General features: G+C 34.6%; 3 protein-coding genes across 3 annotated transcripts; all 3 read right to left on the reverse strand.

Moving 5' to 3' along the window:
- Nucleotides 1–858: 858 nt before the first annotated feature.
- LOC115985137 (F-box/kelch-repeat protein At3g06240-like) lies at nucleotides 859–4,242 on the reverse strand. Its single transcript, XM_031108105.1, has 2 exons — nucleotides 4,115–4,242; nucleotides 859–1,645 (listed from the first exon to the last, which is right to left on the reverse strand). Exons 1-2 carry the CDS (start codon nucleotides 4,240–4,242, stop codon nucleotides 859–861), a joined length of 915 nt encoding a protein of 304 aa, XP_030963965.1.
- On the reverse strand, nucleotides 3,553–5,769 carry LOC115987735 (F-box/kelch-repeat protein At3g06240-like). Its single transcript, XM_031111327.1, has one exon. The coding sequence runs from the start codon at nucleotides 5,690–5,692 to the stop codon at nucleotides 4,526–4,528; it is 1,167 nt and encodes a 388-aa protein (XP_030967187.1). The 5' UTR covers nucleotides 5,693–5,769; the 3' UTR covers nucleotides 3,553–4,525.
- Nucleotides 5,770–14,100: 8,331 nt separating this feature from the next.
- Nucleotides 14,101–15,509, reverse strand: LOC115987734 (F-box protein CPR1-like). Its single transcript, XM_031111325.1, has one exon. It carries the CDS (start codon nucleotides 15,458–15,460, stop codon nucleotides 14,276–14,278), a length of 1,185 nt encoding a protein of 394 aa, XP_030967185.1. The 5' UTR covers nucleotides 15,461–15,509; the 3' UTR covers nucleotides 14,101–14,275.
- Nucleotides 15,510–19,596: the final 4,087 nt, after the last annotated feature.

Here is a 19,596-nt window from a genome sequence, read left to right on the forward strand (position 1 = left end):
TAAAAGCTGAACCAAATACTATTTTGTGCTTTGGTTGGACATAAAAAAGACAATGAAAACTCAATTTTTGGTGCAATGCACATTTGAATAGATCCAGAGTTATATTCCATCAAAAAATTGGGAAAAGTGCAACAGTTAGTAACTGTATTTGATTTATGATCGAGATATCAGGCATAAGCTGATTGCAGAAAGAAGAATGCTACTACTGAAGTGATGTTATAGAGTTCATAAGTTAATGAGAGGATGGTATTTTTAACATCAAGATAGGAACTTTTGCAACTACCTTTAATAAATTAGCTTCTAACTGCCAATATTAAGGTTAAACATACCACAGAAACAAAAAAAATACCATGTAGCTTAAATCATGGAAGTAGGAACATGCCCTCATAATGGTAACATGCTCACTATACAAGTACTTTGCTTTTCCTTTTCAACATTCTTAGTTTTACAGCTTCTTTTATTCTCCTCTTGTTTTGGTCATTTCTTATTTTATATTGTGGTGAGGAGAGCTCTAATCTAGCTCCTTAACACTACCGGAGGGATACAAGTAAAAAAGGATTATGTTGGCCAAATATTTGTTTTTGTTGACATTGCCAGATCTAGGTAAGTGCACAACAGCCAATCCACATAGAAAAATCAAATATTTATTTATAATAGCCACAAAAGGATAATTAAACTTAGTATAAAAATGAAGCATTTTGTAGTACTATCATGCCCACGGCTAAAGGAAAAGGAATAACAAGGGTTTCACTTCATCCATACCTCTAATGACTTTACTTCGAATATGCACGCCACCATCCCCTTAATAAGACACCATGTTTGCTCCATCAAGCAAAGCAAGGCTCTCCATGAAAGTTCCTACACATGAAGCATGTTGAATATCAGAATCCTTCTCGAGTAGAGTTTCAGTGTCACTAACACAAACTTATACTTCTTGTTCTCCAATTGATCATTTCTTCTGCAAATCAGAAGAGAACCATTCTCAGTGAAGCCAATGAAAATAGCTACTCTTCTTCCAAATGGTAGAACAAAAAGTTTATGCCAAGACTCATGCACACCATACTCCCTCATAACCCATATGGTGTACTGGTAGGATTGTTCACTCTCCCCATATGTAATGACAGCTAGTTTCTCCTTGAATGATGCAAGACATATTTGAAAGGAGGGTACGCTCATAGAACCATTAGGCATTTCCAGATTCCTGAATTTCTCACAATTGACATCAAAGCACATAATCATTTCACTACAGTGCTTTTCTTCTTCTTCTATGAAACCTGCCATCCAGTGCAAAGCTCCACTAACCAATGGGATTGGCAAAAAATAATTATTATCATAGAATTTAATATTGCTTCTCAACGGCATTTCAATCCTTCTCCATGAATCTGAACTTAATGTGTACACCTCAATTTCAGATGGAGGCACAGAATGAGAAATTGAAATCCTCACAACCTTGTAGTCATTATTCTCGGAATGATATGCAAATCCAAGTGTAACAGAATCTAATTGTCCTAAGCAAGGTTTGGGCAACCTCTTGAATTTTCTAATGCTGGGATTCCACAAATATATGACATTACCAGAAGTGGTAGTACTTTCAATATCAGCAAGACACAATAAGCCATTGTAGGAACCGACTATTTTGGCATGCCTAGAAGGAAAATCAAAGGGAATTCCTATATCAAAAATCCTATCAAACGTTCCATCGAAAGTGACCGTACAGATTTGCCTCAGACTTGGATTCGCATGTGTATGAGATAACCATGATCTTTGTTGTTATTGGTATTATTAAGGTGAGAAGAGATGAAATTGGGTGAGGTGATTGATGAGTAGTAGGATTTGCAAATGCACCTAAATCTTAAGAGTGATTTGACTGGTAGCCTAGTCAAGATGTTGAGTACAATGTCATGTGGGACATAGTTTTTCTGTTGGAGGATCGGAGGTTCTCTCTTTTGGAACATTTTTCAAGCGGAAGAGAAGAAAAGAGAGGGCAAAGTAGTAAGGATCTTAAGATCTTTATAAAGAGTTGTGCTCTGAAAGTGTTTGATCTGCTAAGGAACTTAAGATATTTGTAACATTAAAGACGACAGACGACTCCTTATATTCATCTAAAAAAGATTCATGGTATGAACAAACTTCTACTATGATTGCAATTTGCACATATCAGAGATTAGTTTAAAAAGAAGGAAATTTTGGCAAGATTCTGATTTGGATATGGGCATCAAACCCATTTTTTAAGGAGTTAAAACGGCAATTTTATTTTATTGTATGGGTAAACAGAGTTTGAGTGAAATTAAAGAACTTGGGACCATCTTCAATCTACACCTAGATACATTCGTGAGCAGAGATTCCCCTTACAAGAGCTAAGTAATTTGTAAGTCCAAGAAAAGACAATTACACCAAGCTTGGCCTTTCAGTCTTCTGTCAAAGCAAGATACTCTCAAAAAATTACATATCTTATTAGCAAAAATTTCACAATTGTGCCAATTATAGAGCTAGAGCTTGCTTTTTTTTTCTTTTTTCTTTTTTCTTTTTTTTAATCTTGAAATCAAAAGCAAGATGTCAAGAGCTTTATAGTTCAAACGACATCACTTTGGTGTTTTCAATTGAGGCATTCAGGTCCAAATACCTCAGCCCCAACTATTAATGTCTAAAAAATAAAAAGTAAAATACCAAGAGCAAGATGAACTATAAACATAGAGGATAATTATATAGCATCACTAGCCTTGTCACATGCCTTATGTGCATGATCAGATTTTTTTTTTTTTAACCTTCAAAATTCTTTATTCATCCCATTTGGTTGTTTCAGTCTTCATTCTAGTAAACCCAATCCAAACTCGATCTTCAACACCACTAGTTGCCATCAGTAACTTGATTAGAAGCACCAGATTTGTTAGCCTCATTTAATTTCTTCAAACATTTAATACCAACAACTTCATTACTCACGGTAACTAGTAAAGTAGTCCGACGAAATAGAGAATTAGCAACTCGATTAGAAGCACCAGAGTTATGTTTAATAACACAGCAGGTCTATTCCATATAAGAAGCATACCTTGTAAGCATCTTATTGAGGATTTATTGTCTACAAAAATTCATGAACTCCATTGAAATTCAATAATTTTCCTATTCTCCAAGGCAACTGCATACACCCAAGGTAAAATGTTTGCTAAATCTGTTTTTATGCAAAATTACAACCAATGGTTAAAAAACCGAACTGTTTAGAGGAAAAAAGAAGAAGAAGAAGAGATTCAAAGTAGAACCATAATAATGTCATAATTAATTTTATATTTATTAAAAATAACAAATAAATTTCTAAAAACAAACAAAATTGGTTAAAAGATTTCTAAAGAAATTTGACCAATTTTCTCATGAATTTTCATGATTTTAATAAGTTCTAACGAAAGTAATAGTACATAAACAAGCATAAACAAAATGTTGAGTTTAGTGATCCTTCAAGTAGAAAGTATTTAAATCTAAATTAAAATTATTCATACTTGTAAAAAAAATTTATTTTAATCTAAATTAAGACCATTTTCAAAACAAATTTAAAAGTAGCACATTGACATGCAAGATCACAATTCTTAAATCTTATATGAAGCCATGGATAATTTTTCCCTTCCACATTAGACCATTACTTTCATGCCTTCTGCAAAAGAAAAGGAGCATTCAGCATTCCTCAATCACAGCTTGAGTTGCAAATAATGACACTTATCCAAATAGCATATTTTTTACATCAAGTAACGCAATCCTCTCCACAAAAGTAGCAGGCAAAGCTGGAAAAGCTAGAATACCAAGATCCTTCTCATGTAGAGTTTCAGGATCCAATAAGTCAATACACACAGAATAATTATCCAATTTTTTGCAAATTCCCTTTTCATTTGTGTTATGATCAGCCCAATTAGTCAGGAAAATACATGAGAGAGTGATAAATTTAAATTTTTCTCGCCAGCCTAGGCAAGGACCTGCTCTTCAAACCAAAAGTACACTAAGCCTGGTGCAACCGGAAAAAGTCTAGAACATTTTCCAATTGCACAAAAAAAGATGTTTATTCTATGATTATGATTCATGCAGACCATACTATCTCGTCACCCAAACAATCAAAGCCAAATTTTCCTTGTACAATTCAAGATGTTCTACTTGCAAGTCATCTACAACAGCAAGAGGTAGTGTGATCCAATGGGATGACCGAATAATTTCTTCAGGGACTGCTATCTCTCTGAATTTCTCTCCATTGGCATCAAATGACATCATTCTAGGCAAGTAAGTTGATTTTGTTGCTAAAGTAACTCAAACACCATCAACTAGACTAACGCACCACTCTATCAAGGGGATTACAAAAGGATAAAAGGTCAAGAACAAATATTTTGAGTTTCATATCATATCAAAATACTTACTCAAAAATGCCTACATAGAACCTAGTTACCACTTCCCAGACACTATTTCATGCTTTAATTTGCCGTAAACAAATCAAAAACAACCATAGTCCAATACCACTAGGGACTTCACTTATAATATGCATGCCACCAACCACTTAGTAAGACACCATGTTCGCTCCATCAAGTAAAGTAAGGCTCTCCATGAAGGTAGCTACACTTAAAGGTTGCTGGATATCAAAATCCTTCTCATGTAGAGTTTTGGTGTCAACTAAAACAAACTTCTCTTCTTGATTGTTGGTCTCATGGCAGTGAGTCAAAAGTGAACCACACATAGTGAAGGCAATGCAAACAGAGAATCTCTCAAGTGGTACAACAAAAAGTTTATTCCAAGACTCAAGCACGCCATACTCCCTCATCACCCAGATGGAGTATTGGTAGGCACCACGTTGTTCACTTTGTCCAAATGTAAGGAAAGCCAGTTTCCCCTTGAATGATGCAAGACGTGTCTGAAATCTCACTATTGACATAGCACCATCAGGCATTCTTAACATTCTAAATTCCTCACTATTGACATCAAATGACATAATCACTTCAACCTTACGCTCCTCTTCTCCTTCTACGACACGTGACATCCAGTGCAAAGCTCCACTAACCAATGGAGCTAGCGAAAGAAAACTATCATCCGATGCCTTAACATTGGCTCTCAATGACATCCCAACCCTTCTCCATGAATCCGAACTTAATGAGTACACCTGAGTCAAATTCAATCCTATCCAAGGATAACTCAAAATCTTCAAAACCTTGTAGTCATTGTTCTCCGAATGATAAGCAAATCCGAGTTTAACAAAACCCGTAATTCTTAAGCCAGAATCAGGCAACCTCTTGAATTTTCTTACACTGGGGTTCCACAAATATATAACATTAGTCGAAGTAGCGAGACACAACAACCCATTGCAGGAACCGACTATTTTGGACAACCCAGAAGGTAAATCAAAGGGAACTTCAATGTCGAAAATCCTATCAAAGGTGCGGTCCAAAGCGACCGTACAGATGGGTCTGTTAGAAGAATTCATGGCGCGTGTATGACGCGGCATGTGTATGATATAACCATCACCATTATCATTATCATGAGCATGAGCGAAGTTATTAAGGTGAGTTGAGATGAAATTGGGGGTGGTGAATGAGGAGTTCCAGGGTTTGCAAACGCACCTGAATCTTATGAGTGATTTGGCAGGCAGCCATGTCAGGATGTTGAGTACGATGTCATCTGGGAGATCATTCTTCCTTCGTCGGAGGATCGGTGGTTCCGTCGTTTGTGACATTTTTCAACGGAAGAATTGATACACAGAGACGAGCTCAGAGAGATTCGAGGTTTTTTTTTTTACTGCTGCGGGTTAGCTTTGTTTGTTTTTTTCTTTTGAACTTGTTATTTTATTTTTTAGTCACGTTTGTTTTTATGTTTAGTATTTTTGGGGCCCATTTTTGTGCTACGAGGCCCAAAGCTTTATATTCCAATGTCGCTTGAGTGTGTATTTCTCATGTCAAAAGACAAAGAAAATCGACTGCTGTATATTTTAGCTCAATATACTCATGGTCTATTTGAATGCCATGAATTCAGCGATGTATTTGGATTTGAGGGGCTTGAAATCCAAATTTTTTGTTTAAATAAGTTAAAAGAGTTGGATTTGAATTTGGCTCCAAATCCAACTAGAATTTGATAGGTCAGAATTCATAGATTTCAAATACATTTAAATACGGTAGAATTTCTGAAATCTTTCACACACTCTTATCTTTCTCTCTACTTAGGCTCGTGCTTCTCTCTCTTCCTCACAATGCAACAAGCTTCTTCTTCTCTCTCTTTCTTGCAACAACTTATAGTTTGTCTCTCTTAACTCTCATATCTCTCTTTAACTTCTCTATTTCTCTTGTTCTACTAAATCTAAATTCACAAAGACTGTGGGTATTTTTTTTAGTTGGCTATGAGCCTATGACTAAAGATATTTAGTCATTATCTTGTTAATTGGATTATCAATACTACCTTGTGTATTTAAAATTAAATGTAGAAGGATAAAAAATAATAATAATTAAAAATAAATTGTATTGATCTCAAATCTAAATCCAAATTTAGGTATCCAAACAATGGAATTTCAAACAATTAATTTCAAATCCTACATTGTTAAAAAGACACAAACAAGGCATTTCAAATCAAGGAATTTAAATCAATATATTTCAAATCTTAATCTAAATGTTGTCATCCAAGCACAATCTAAAGACATTTTGAATTATGAAAATTAGATAGAAGATTACCCATGTATGATTGAGGCAGCTCTTGTAAATGATGTTTACATTTTGCTAGTGCTTAATAATATTTTAAGCTTCACACTAATATATATTTTTTGAATGATAATATTTTTATGTGCTTTATTAATAACCAATAAGTATTACGAGAGAATCAATTCATTTAATATATATATATATATATATATATATAAAACATGTGGAATCATTTATAATTAAGAAATAAACTAATATTACTTTAATGAGATTAATTAATGATAAATTAATAACAACAATATTTCATGAACTTTGATGGCCTACCAAATAGGCCATTCTGTCCTAGGCCTTATAGTTCAACTTATACTTCTAGGTAGGAATAAACCCAAGAGGGTCATATGGGAAAAAAAAAGTATATTAGTTATATTTCGACCGAATATATATATATGTATATATATATATATATATTCAAAAATGTTATGATGAAATCCCATGTGTCTGACAAGCCACAAGCCATGAAGTGAAGTGATGATATGAAGTGATCCCAATCTCATGCGTCTGACAAAGATATTCAATAAAGCCAACAAAGCCCATATTGAAGTCTTTAAAAAGGAAAAAGGAATCTACGTACATTGCCTTCATACTTGCATGATATTGCTATTGCCATGCTTCTTCTGACAAAGTTTGAACCAAGAAGATGACAAAAAAGTTCAGATGTTTATATATATATATATATATATATATATATATATAGACCCTCTTCGAAGTAGCTTAGCACCTTTGACCTCTCCTCTCCAGAACCATTAGCCCAAACTCATGTAAATCCTCAACTCAAAACATATGGATGCTTATTTGGATTTTTTTTTTTAAAGAAATATTATGTTTATAACATTTTCACAAAAACTTTTACAACAAACCTTAAATGGCAGATTGTTATTGGCTGTTATTAGTGGGTAGAAAAATAATTTCAGTAGTGGGTTCAAATTAGAAACAATAACAAGTCATTCATGTATTTAGGTATTTTTAATAAAGACATATAGGGTTCAAATTTCATTTTTGAACATCAAATTATCAATAAAATAAAATTGTTCAATTAGTGTTCCATCAACACAATAATATACCCAAAATCTCTTACTAACATAATTGGAACTCCCCCATCCAAATTAATGTTAAATCTATTCAAATGAACTCCTAATTCACAAAATGGCAACACTAGGAAATCCAAATTACTCACACCATCTCTAAAGATGGTTTGGCTATTGAAGATTCAAAAAAGAAGAAGGAAGAGATGGGTGGATAGAGTAGAACATATATATTTGTTTTGTGGGGGTAAATTAGTGATATTTGGTAACATTTTTGTGAAATAAGTGTGAGAATCATATGTTGTTTCCTCTTGGTAACCTTATTGTGAAATATACGAAGTGAGGAAAAGTCGCACAACTAGTACATTGGTAAAAACACAATATATTATCCATTTGGCCAAATTAGTCGTATATTTGATTATTTTAGATATGGGAATTCATATTTTACTGATCAACATAATAATAAGATTTTTTTTTTTTTTTACTGATAAAAAAAAAAAAACATAATAATAAGATAAAAAGTATAATAAATTCCTAAGGTTTAGAGATAGGAATCAGTAACGTGACGTAAGATACCAATTCTGCAAGGCAAAACACAATGGAACATTGTAGATTTAGGCTGTTGACTTAAAACATATACGAGATACAAACTAAAAGCAAAAAGGTTAAGAGTGTGATAGAGAAGGAAAAAAAATTGTTGAAAAGATCCCGGGACTTCAAAAGCTCAAAGGAACCAACCAAGACTCGTTTAAACAGTAGAATTTAATACAAGGGTAAAGTAGAGTTTGATTCTTTCAAGCTAAATGAGCAAATAAGGATTATGTTTCCCATCAAAAAAATAATAAAAAAAAGGGATTATGTTAGCCAAGTATCGTTTTTTTTGTTGACATTGCCAAATCTAGGTTTGTGCAAGACAACCATCCACACAGAAATATTTTTTGAACACGTTCGTTTTATGTTTAATATTTTTTGGGCCCCTTTTTGGTGCTTCGAGGCCCAAAGCTTTATGCTCCGATGTCGCTTGAGTGTGTTTATGGCATGTCAAGCAACAAATAAAATCGACCCCCTCATATCTTAGTCCGATCTGCTAATGGTCTATTTAGATTTTATGAATTTGGTTATAGATTTGGATTTGAGGGACAAAAAAATCCAAATTCTTTGTTTAGATAAGTTAAAAGAAATGGATTTGGATTTGACTCAAAATCTAATCAGAATTTGATAAGTCAAAATTCATGAATTTCAAATACCCTCAAATATAGTAAAATTTTTGAAATCTTTCACTCACGCTCTTCTCTCTCTACTTAGGCTCGTGCTTCTCTGTCTTCCTCATGACGCAACAAACTTCTTCTTCTTCTCTCTCTTTCTCGTGACAACTACAGATTTGTCTCTCTCAACTCTTATCTTTCTCTTTAACCTCTCTATTCCTCTCTTTCTACTAAATCTAAATCCATAAAAACTATGGGTTTTTTTTTTAGTTGGCTATGACTAAAGATATTTAATCATCATCTTGCAATTGGATTTTCAATACTACCTCATGTATATAAAATTAAAATGTAGAAGGATTAAGAAAAATAATAATTAAAAATATGTTGTATTGATCTCAAATCCAAATCCAAATTTAGCTATCCAAACAATTAATTTCAAATCCTTCATTTTTTAAAAAGACCCAAACAAGACATTTCATGTAGCTTGGCACCTTTGACCTCTCCCCTCCAAAACCATTAGCCCAAACTCATGTAAATCCTCAACTCAAAACATATGGATGCTTAATTGGATTTTTTTTTTTTTTAAGAAATGCTATGTTCATAAAACTTTCAAATTTAGGTATCCAAACAATTAAATTCAAATCCTTCATTGTTTAAAAAGACCCAAACAAGGCATTCATGTAGCTTGGTGCCTTTGACCTCTCCCCTCCAAAACCATTAGCTCAAACTCATGTAAATCCTCAACTTAAAACATATGGATGCTTAACTGGATTTTTTTTTTTTAGAAATGCAACATTCATAACACTTTTACAACAAATCTTAAATAGTAGGTTGTTATTAGTTGTTATTAGTAGGTAAAAAATTAATTTTACTAGTGAGTTCAAATTAGAAACAATAACAACTAACCACCTAGAATTTGTTGTAAAAGTGTTGTGAAAACATTGTGGACACAATACTTTTTTTTTATTATATACCAACCCTCTTTAGCTTGAAATCTTTGGTCCATTTATGTATTTAGGTATTTTAATGGAGACGTATAGGATTCAAATTTCATTTTGAACATCAAATTATCAACAAAAGAAAAAACAAAATTGTCCTATTAGTGTTCCATCAACACAATAATATATCCAAAATCTCCTACTGACATAACTAAAACTCCCCCATCCAAACTACCATTACATCCATTTCTAAATCCCTTCACTAAGCGATTACAAAAATCTATTCAAATGAACCCCTAATCCACAAAATGGTGACTCTAGGAAATCCAAATTACCCACACCATTTCTAAAGAAGGTTTGGCTATTTGAAGATTCAAACAAAAAAAGAATGAGAATGGTGGTATAGAGTAGAACATATATTTTCCTTTTGTTGGGGGGCGTAAATTGGTGATATTTGGTAACATATTTGTGAAGTAAGAAAGTGTGAGAATCATATCTTGTTTCCTCTTGGTAACATTTTTGTGAAATAAACAAAGTGATGATGAAAAGTTGCACAACTAGTACATTGGTAAGAACACTGTATATTTTCTATTTGGCCCAATTAGTTGTACCTTTGACTATTTTAGATATGGTAATTATAAGAGTGGGATAGAGTAGGGGAAAAAAATTGTAGAAGAGATTCTGGAACTTCAAAAGCCCAAAGGAACCAGCCAAGACTCGTTTATGGCTACCAAATAACCAGCAGAATTTAAAACAAGCGTAAAGTAGAGTTTGATTCTATCAACCAAAACAAACCATTAGTCAAGAAGCCATTATTTATTTATTTAGCTATCAATAAAAGAAATTATGTTATGACATTGTCTTCACAGAAATATATATATTATGACATTGCCTTTTGTTTGACATTGAATATTACCAAGTTACAATATTGGGTTTAGAAGTTAGGGGGAAAATTACCATATTCTAAGGGGAAACCACTGTTTCCATATCCATATAGAGATCTTTGCAACTATCATATCAATAAAGGGGGTTTGCAACTATTGAAGAAGTAAAAGATTCAGGAATTTGTTAAATGATTTGTTATATTATAAAATCGTAGGAGAAGATTGGGAAAAAAATGGTAGAAAATTGGAATCCGACCCTTGTAAAAGCCAATAACACTTTGTTTTTAATACTATTCTTAATGGTGCCTAACTCAGAACCAATTGTATTAGTTCACTTAAGCACATAAAAGCTGGATATATAATTACTGAGTCTAATTCAAAAAAATGTGTTTACGTTGACCATAAACTGATAAACCATGTAGCTCTGCTTGAACCAAGGAAGTATTAACATGACCTTGGAATGGTAATATGCTCACTAAACAAGCACTTGGCTACTCTTTTTCAACATTCACAGTTTTAGAGCTTCTTGAACGTTTTGTTCTCTTCTTTTAAATTGTAGCCAGGAGAGCTATAATCTAAATCTTTTTTATACTACCAGAGAGAAGCATAAGCAAATAAAGGATTATGTTGGCCAAGTATTGTTTTTTTGTTGACATTGCCAAATCTAGGTTTCTGCAAGACAATCATCCACATAGAAATATAAAAAACTAACAGAAAATAACCACAAAATGATAATGTAAACCTAGGATACAAATCAAGCTTTAAGCAGAAAATTAGTTCATAAAATTTTAACAATTTTATTTTGAAGTAATAAGTAATAACATAACAATAGTCATGTCATGTGAGTACCATTTCACTCAACTATAATAGGTTTAAATCCTATTATATTTGAAAAAAAAAAAAAAAAAAAAAAAAAAAGCCCCCACAAGCATTAAAAAATTATATAAGTCATGGATAATTTTACCATTCCCCCATCAGACCATTAATTTCATGCGTTTTGGAGAAGAAAAGGAGCATTCAGCGATCAGCATTACTCAATCACAGCTTGAGTTGTAAATAATAACACTTCTTATCGAAATTGCATATTTTCTACATCCATTAATGCAATCCTCTCCACAAAAGTAGCAGGCATAGTTGGAAAAGCTAGAATACCAAGACCTTCTCATGTAGAGTTTCAGGATCCAATAAGTCTATACACACAGAATAGTTATCTAATTTTTCACAAATTCTCCTTTTCATTTGTGTTATAATGGGCCAATTCAGGTAAATACATAAGAGTGTGATAAATTTGAACTTTTCTGCAACCTAAGCAGGGACCTTTCCGAACCAAAAATACACCATGCCTGGTGCAAACGAAAAAAGATTTGAACATTTTCCAATTGCACAAAAAAAGAAGTTTACTCTATGATTATGATTCTTGCAGACCATACTGCCTCATTACCCAAACATCCTCAGTGGTCGAAGTGAACATATGCAGTCAAAGCCAAATTTTCCTTGTACAATTCAAGATGTTCAACTTGCAAGCCATCTCCAACAGCAAGTGATAGTGTGATCCGAATTTCTCTCCGTTGGCATCAAATGACACCATTCTAGGCAAGCAAGTTGATTTTGTTGCTAAAGTTCTTTCTAAACTTAAAAACCATCAACTAGACTAAGTAGACTTAACACACCACTCTATCAAGGGGATTACAAAAGGATAAAAGGTCAAGCACAAATATTTTGGGTTTCCTATCATATCAAAGTACTTACTGGAACATGCCTACATAAAAGCTAGTTACCACTTACCAGACGCTATTTCGTGCTTTGCCTAGCAATAAGCAATTCAAAAACAACCCACCTCTATTGTTCTTAACATCATAGTTGTCCAATTGATAATTGAAAATCAAAATAAATTGTGAGGATGGGATTAGTCAATTTTTGAGAGAATAAGTTCATAAAACTAGCATCCTGTGTTATAGAACTCTGCCAACTAGCACAATCTGCCATATTGTTATGGGGATAACAGAAAGGCTAAATGGGGAAGGCAAAAGGAAAATCCAATTTTAAACTTGTAGAAAATAATATAAACAATAACATAAATAAGAGCCAACACAGAATATTTTTGCTGAAAAGTACTCTTTTCTGCTTAAGTTGGCCATAAAGGAGACAATGCAAACTCAGTTTTGGGTGCAATGTACATTTGCATAGATCCAGATGTATATTCTATCGAAAATAATTGGGAAAATTGTAACAGTTCATAGTAGTAGATAGAGATTAGAGATGCAGAGTTTAAGAATATGAAGTATTGAACCAAGTTCAAGAATCAAGATGGTGAAAGAAAGAACATGTAGATAGAACAATTTTAAAGTGTGTGCAAGATAAAGGATGACTTTACGATGTCCATGCAAGAGGTCAAATATAGTACCATAAGTATTCTATTTCATGGATGTTAAATTAAAAGTTAAAACAGAGATATTTGCATGCATCATTAAAAATAATAATTAGTTAAAAATACTAATTAGCTAACAACTGTTCACACCCCTAAATTCTACTTGCCCAACCAAACAAAAGTTCAGGAAATACGTTTCTGTAGCTCACAACCTAATGACTGTACTAGCCTTTAAATTCTTCCTTATTCAACCAAACAAGTTTAGTGCAACCATAGCATGCTTCTTTAGGATAAAGAACACAAAAGTACTAACAGAAACACAACATTTAGGCAGCTAAACTAGTTGATCAACATCTACATAACAAAAAGCATGTGGTTGAACCCATCTAAGCAACAGATAATAGCATTCCTTATATATATAAATCTCTTAGACTCTAAAGATATGATAAAATAGCAGGATCACATATCTTGGGACAGACAGACTCTCTGTCATATAAATTAGCTTCTTATTGTCAATATTAAGGGTAAATATACAACAGAAACAAACAAAAGACCATGCCGATTGAGCCAGGGATGTAAGAACAAGACCTTGCAATAATATAACAGGATCACATATCTAGGGACAGACTCTCTTTCATATAAATTAGCTTATTACATCCATATTATGGTTAAACGTACTCTATTGAAACAAACAAAAGATCATGTAGCTTGAAACAGGAAGTAAGAACAAGACCTTGGAACGGTAACATGCTCACTAAAAAAGAACTCAGCTACTTCTTTTCAAAATTCTCAGTTTTAGAGCTGCTTTTATTCTCTCCTCTTTTTTTGGTCATTTCTTCTTTTAAAATGTAGTCAAGAGAGCCAGAATCTAGAGTGTTTTAACACTACCAAAGGGATACGTAAGCAAATAAGGATTATGTTGGCTAAGTGTTGTTTTCTACTTACATTGTCAAATCTAGATTTGTGCACGACAAACATCTACAGAGAAATATCATATACTAATATATAATACTATAATAGCCACAAAAGGATATTGTAAACCAGGGACAAAAATCAAGCCTTTTGCAATACTATTATGCCTACTACTAAAGGAAAATTCATCCATAGTCCATACCACTAGGGACTTCACTTATAATATGCATGCCACCAACCACTTAGTAAGACACCATGTTCGCTCCATCAAGTAAAGCAAGGCTCTCCATGAAGGTAGCTACACTTGAAGGTTGTTGGATATCAAGATCCTTCTCATGTAGAGTTTCGGTGTCAACTAAAACAAACTTCTGTTCTTGATTGATGGTCTCGGGGTAGTGAGTCAAAAGTGAACCACACATAGTGAAGGCAATGCAGAAAGCTAATCTCTCAAGTGGTACAACAAAAAGTTTATTCCAAGACTCAAGCACGCCATACTCCCTCATCACCCAGATGGAGTATTGGTCGACACCAGGTTGTTCACTTTGTCCACATGTAAGGAAAGCCAGTTTCCCCTTGAATGATGCAAGACGTGTCTGAAATCCCACTGTTGACATAGCACCATCAGGTATTCTTAACATTCTAAATTCCTCACTATTGACATCAAATGACATAATCACTTCACTCTTGCGCTCTTCTTCTCCTTCTACGACACATGAGATCCAGTGCAAAGCTCCACTAACCAATGGCAATGGCAACAGAGAACAATGATTAAGTTCCATAACATTGGCTCTCAATGACATCCCAACCCTTCTCCATGAATCCGAACTTAATGTGTACACCTCAATCTCATCAGGAATAGGTGGTCCCTCTTCAGGATAACTCGAAATCCTCAAAACCTTATAGGCATTGTTCTCCGAATGATACGCAAATCCGAGTGTAACAATACCCAACTTTCCGAAGCAAGAATCAGGCGACCTCTTGAATTTTCTAATGCTGGGGTTCCACAATAATATAACATAATCGGAAATGTTGCGACCCCAAGTACAAGCAATACACAATAACCCATTGCAAGAACCGACTATTCGGATAGACTTAAAAGGAAAATTAAAGGGAACTTCGATCTCAGAAATCCTATCAAAGGTGCGGTCGAAAGCGACCGTACAGACTGCTCTGTTAGAAGAATTTGTATGCCATGGCATGTGTATGATATAACCATCACCATTATCATTATCATTATCATGAGCGAAGTTATTAAGGTGAGTAGAGATGAAATAGGGGGTGGTGATTGAGGAGTCCCAGGGTTTGCAAACGCACCTGAATCTTATGACTGATTTGGCAGGGAGCCTTGTCAGGATTTTGAGTACGATGTCGTGTGGGAGATCATTCTTCCTTCGTCGGAGGATCGGTGCTTCTCTCGTTTGTGACATTTTTCAACGGAAGTGTTAACACACACAGACAAGCTCAGGGAGATTGGGAGAGGGGTTATTGTTTTTTTCTTTATTTTTATTTTAATTTTACTGCAGCGGGTTAGCTTTTGTTCCATTTGAACCTGTTATTTTATTTTATTTATAGGCTCGTTTATTTATGTTTAATATTTTTTGGGCCTATTTTTGTAAACTATGGGCCCACTACCCATAAAATCCGCACCGCCAGAAACCCAAAGCTTTATGATTCGAGGTCGCTTGAGTTTGTTTGAATGCCGCGAATTTGGTGATGGATTTGGATTTGAGGGACTTGAAATTCAAATTCTTTATTTGGATAAGTTAAAATAAATGGATTTGGATTTGACCCCAAATCCAACTAGAATTTGATAGATTGAAATCCATGGATTTTAAATACCCTTAAACACGATGAAATTTCTAAAATCTTTCACACACGCTTCTCTTTTTCTTTGCTTAGACTCGTGCTTCTCTCTCTTCCTCACGATGCAACAAGTTTCTTCTTCTCTCTCTTTCTCGCAACGACTTAAGGTTTGTCTCTCTCAACTATTATCTTTCTCTTTAACCTCTCTATTTCTGTCTTTCTACTAAATCTAAACCTACAAAGATTGTGGGTTTTTTTTTTTTTTCCGTTGGCTATGATTCAAGATATTTAGTCATCATCTTGTCAATTGTATTATCAATACTACCTCATACATTTAAAATTAAAATGTAGAAGGATTAAGGAAAATAAAAAAATATATATATATATATATTGTATTGATCTCAAATCCAAATCCAAATTTAGGTATCCAAACAAGTAATTTCAAATCCTTCATTGTTTAAAATGACCCAAACAAGGCATTTCAAATCAAGGCATTTTAAACCAATGGATTTCAAATCTAAATCCAAATGTTGCCATCCAAACACAACCTAAGGACATTTTGAATTATGAAAATTAGATAGAAGATTACCCATGTATGATTGAGGCAGCTCTTGCAAATAATATATACATTTTGCTTGTGCTTAATAAAATTTCAAGCTTCACGTTAATATATATTTTTTAAAAGATAATATTTTTATGTGCTTTATTTATTTATTCGATACCATTCAGAAAGAAAATGTTACAAGAAAGTTTGATTGACCATATAGCATTGAATTGGCATGGAGTTTGCCAACTTAGCTAGGCTACTGACATTACTAATTACTACTCTTGGGACATAAATAGAGTGATAGGATACATCATTTTGAGCTAAAAAGGCCAAGTCTGCCAACAAAACTCTCTCCTGCCAGCTGGGGGGCCATTTACTGTTGGTGACATTAACAGCTCTCCTACTATCACATAGAAACAAAATATGGTTGAATCCCAAGCTCCTAGCTTTTATAGCTACCTCGATCATAGCTTCCTAGAAGGTTTTAGAAACTGAAGAGGAAAAATTATGCATGACGGAGCTATATGGACGGAGGTGGCACGGATAGACGTGGCATGTATAGACCGGACGGCCATATGGCATCCAGCCCATTATTATGTGGTCTCCAAGAAGCCTTAATTGGAAAATACTTGCGACACATGATTAGCCCTGGTTTGTAGAATCCCAACATGAGTAGAATTTTAGAATATACACGCATTAATGAGTATCTTCCCTATAAGGAAAAGATTTGTTCTGCAAGTAAAGGAGTCTAGCCCTACGCGACTATAAAAACCCAAAGACCCTCAAGAAAAAGGTACGCACAATTTCTCTAAAGTTCATACTCTCTAACATTGTTGGAGCTCTCTTCTGACTTAACTTTTGGAGGGTCTTTGGTCGGTACCACACCGGTACTCTCTGTAAGGTCTTTTTCTATGTTGGGTAGGTTTGGTATCGAGCGTGTTGGAACCATGTGGCTCACTGGTGATTTTTTCGGCATCATCAATTCACGTCTATGGGGAATACGAGTAATCAATCATTGCTTTATCCCTGAGACAAAAGGTCATAGGGTCCAAACTCGATCGATGGCTTCAGCTAACCAAGAAATTGGAAATCTCCCCATTGTTGTAGAATGGCAACTACAAACACTCTCGGCTGCGATCAAGCGACTTACTCAACAAAATAAAGCTCTTATGCTACAAAACTAAGCGTTGGAAGTACAAATTAAGCATCCACCAAACAAAAGTTAAAGAAACCCATTTCATGCACCTCAATACCTAACAACTATATCTTTAAGTTCTTCCTCTCTTCAACCAAACAAGTTTAGTGAACAGATTCCATAGCAGTATAAACCATAGCATTTTTATAGGATAAAGAACACAACAGTACTAATAGAAACACAGCATTTAAGCAGCTAACTTGTTCATCTGCATCCAATGATAATAAACATGTGATTGAACCCATCTAAGCATGAAATAATAACATTCCTTATCTAGATAAATCTCTTAAGGCCAGAGATAAGATGATATAGCAAAGATCACATATTTTGGGACCAACTCTCTGTCATATAAATTAGCTTCTTATTGTCAATATCAAGGTCAAATGCACTATAGAAACAAACAAAAGACCATGTAGCTTGAACCAGGGAAGTAAGTGCATGACCTTGGAATGGTAACAAGCTCACTAAAAAAGCACTTGGCTACTCCTTTTCAACAGCGCTTATTTAAAACAGAACAAAATGGGTTACTTGGAAACTGCATATTTTCTGTGTTCTTTAATTAGGAAAGCAAGAGCATCATGCTGCTTTTTTTTTTTTTTTTTTTTGACAGGAAAACAAAAAACTATCATTAGTGAGAAAAAATGGAAAAGTACAAGTTGTTCGTAATGATGTAATGATGAACAAATAAGAAAAAAAGAGAACAAACAGCACAACAAAAAGAGAAATCAAGAAACTAAGTTTAGGGATAGCATGAACTCAGAGAGAGAAGAACAATCAGTAAAACCCCAACAATGAGACCACTCCAAAAGACTACGTTGGCATAAAACATTTAACTCATCCAACATCTTCTCATTATCCTCAAAGGAGCGACAATTACATTCCAACCACACAATCCACATTAAGCACCTGGAACCAAATTCCAAATGTCCGAATTAGGATTCCCAAGCCACTAATGCCAACAAGATAAGAACCCCACCACTGAACCTGGCATAACCCAATGAATACCAAAAGCCTGAAGCATAAAAGTCCATAGGGAATGAGTAACAGGACAATGAAGAAGAAGGTGATCTACTGACTCCTCATCACAACAACACATACAACACCAAGAAGCCAACGGGCGACCCCTAAGCATTAGATTGTCCAAAGTGAGGATCCGACCATGTGTAGCAGTCCACAAAAAGAACGCCACTCGTTTAGGAATCTTTGGTTTCCAAATTCGAAGCACCCCAAATCGCATGGTAATAAGACCGGATGTCAAACTTACCATCGCCTTTTAACCGCCAACAAAGAGTATCGCTCCTATCACCTCGAGGAATACGATTTTGGATAAGCTGGAATAGGGAATAGGATGCAGCTAGCTCCCAATCTTCAAACGCTCTATAAAACCTTAAATCCCATACTCTAACAGTACCCCCTTCAGGAATCGACAGAACCTCAGAGATACGAGCATCCTTGACCGTTGAAAACACATAGAGCTCATGATAGAGGTCTTTTTTAGTATTATCTCCAATCCACCTATCGTGCCAAAAGCGGATACGAGTGCATTCACCCACAACAAAAGACAGATGCTTAGAAAAGCTCTCCCACCCTTCATTAATGCTTCTCCATAGGCCACACCCATGAGTCCTCCTGCACACTTTAGTACGCCACCCCCCTTGACCCTCACCATATTTTGTGGAGATAACTCGCCGCCAAAGATGGGTAACTTCATGACCAAATCTCCACAACCATTTCCCTAATAAAGCTTGATTAAAAGATACCACACTTCTTTTCCCCAAACCACCCATCTCGACAGGTAAACACACCTTTTCCCAAGCCACCAAAAGGTATTTGAAACTCCCCTCAGAAGACCCCCAAAGAAAGTTCCTCTAAATACTTTCCAATCTAGCAGCCACAAATTTAGGAATAGTAAAAATAGATAAAAAAATATGTTGGGAGGCTTGAGAGAGTACTCTTAAGGAACATGAACCTACCACCCTTAGATAAATAGAGACGCTTCCACCCAAATAGCTTCTTCT

The sequence above is a fragment of the Quercus lobata genome, chromosome 4 (assembly GCF_001633185.2).
Source record: "Quercus lobata isolate SW786 chromosome 4, ValleyOak3.0 Primary Assembly, whole genome shotgun sequence".
NCBI classification, from domain to species: domain Eukaryota; kingdom Viridiplantae; phylum Streptophyta; class Magnoliopsida; order Fagales; family Fagaceae; genus Quercus; species Quercus lobata.

Coding starts and splice junctions, on each gene's coding strand:
- LOC115985137 (XM_031108105.1), bottom strand. CDS start 4,242: ATGTCATTTGATGCCAATGGAGAGAAATTCAGAGAGATAGCAGTCCCT. Junction 1,646..4,114: donor CAAGTAGAACATCTTGAATT/GTACAAGGAAAA, acceptor TTTTCCTTCTAG/GCATGCCAAAATAGTCGGTT.
- LOC115987734 (XM_031111325.1), bottom strand. CDS start 15,460: ATGTCACAAACGAGAGAAGCACCGATCCTCCGACGAAGGAAGAATGAT.
- LOC115987735 (XM_031111327.1), bottom strand. CDS start 5,692: ATGTCACAAACGACGGAACCACCGATCCTCCGACGAAGGAAGAATGAT.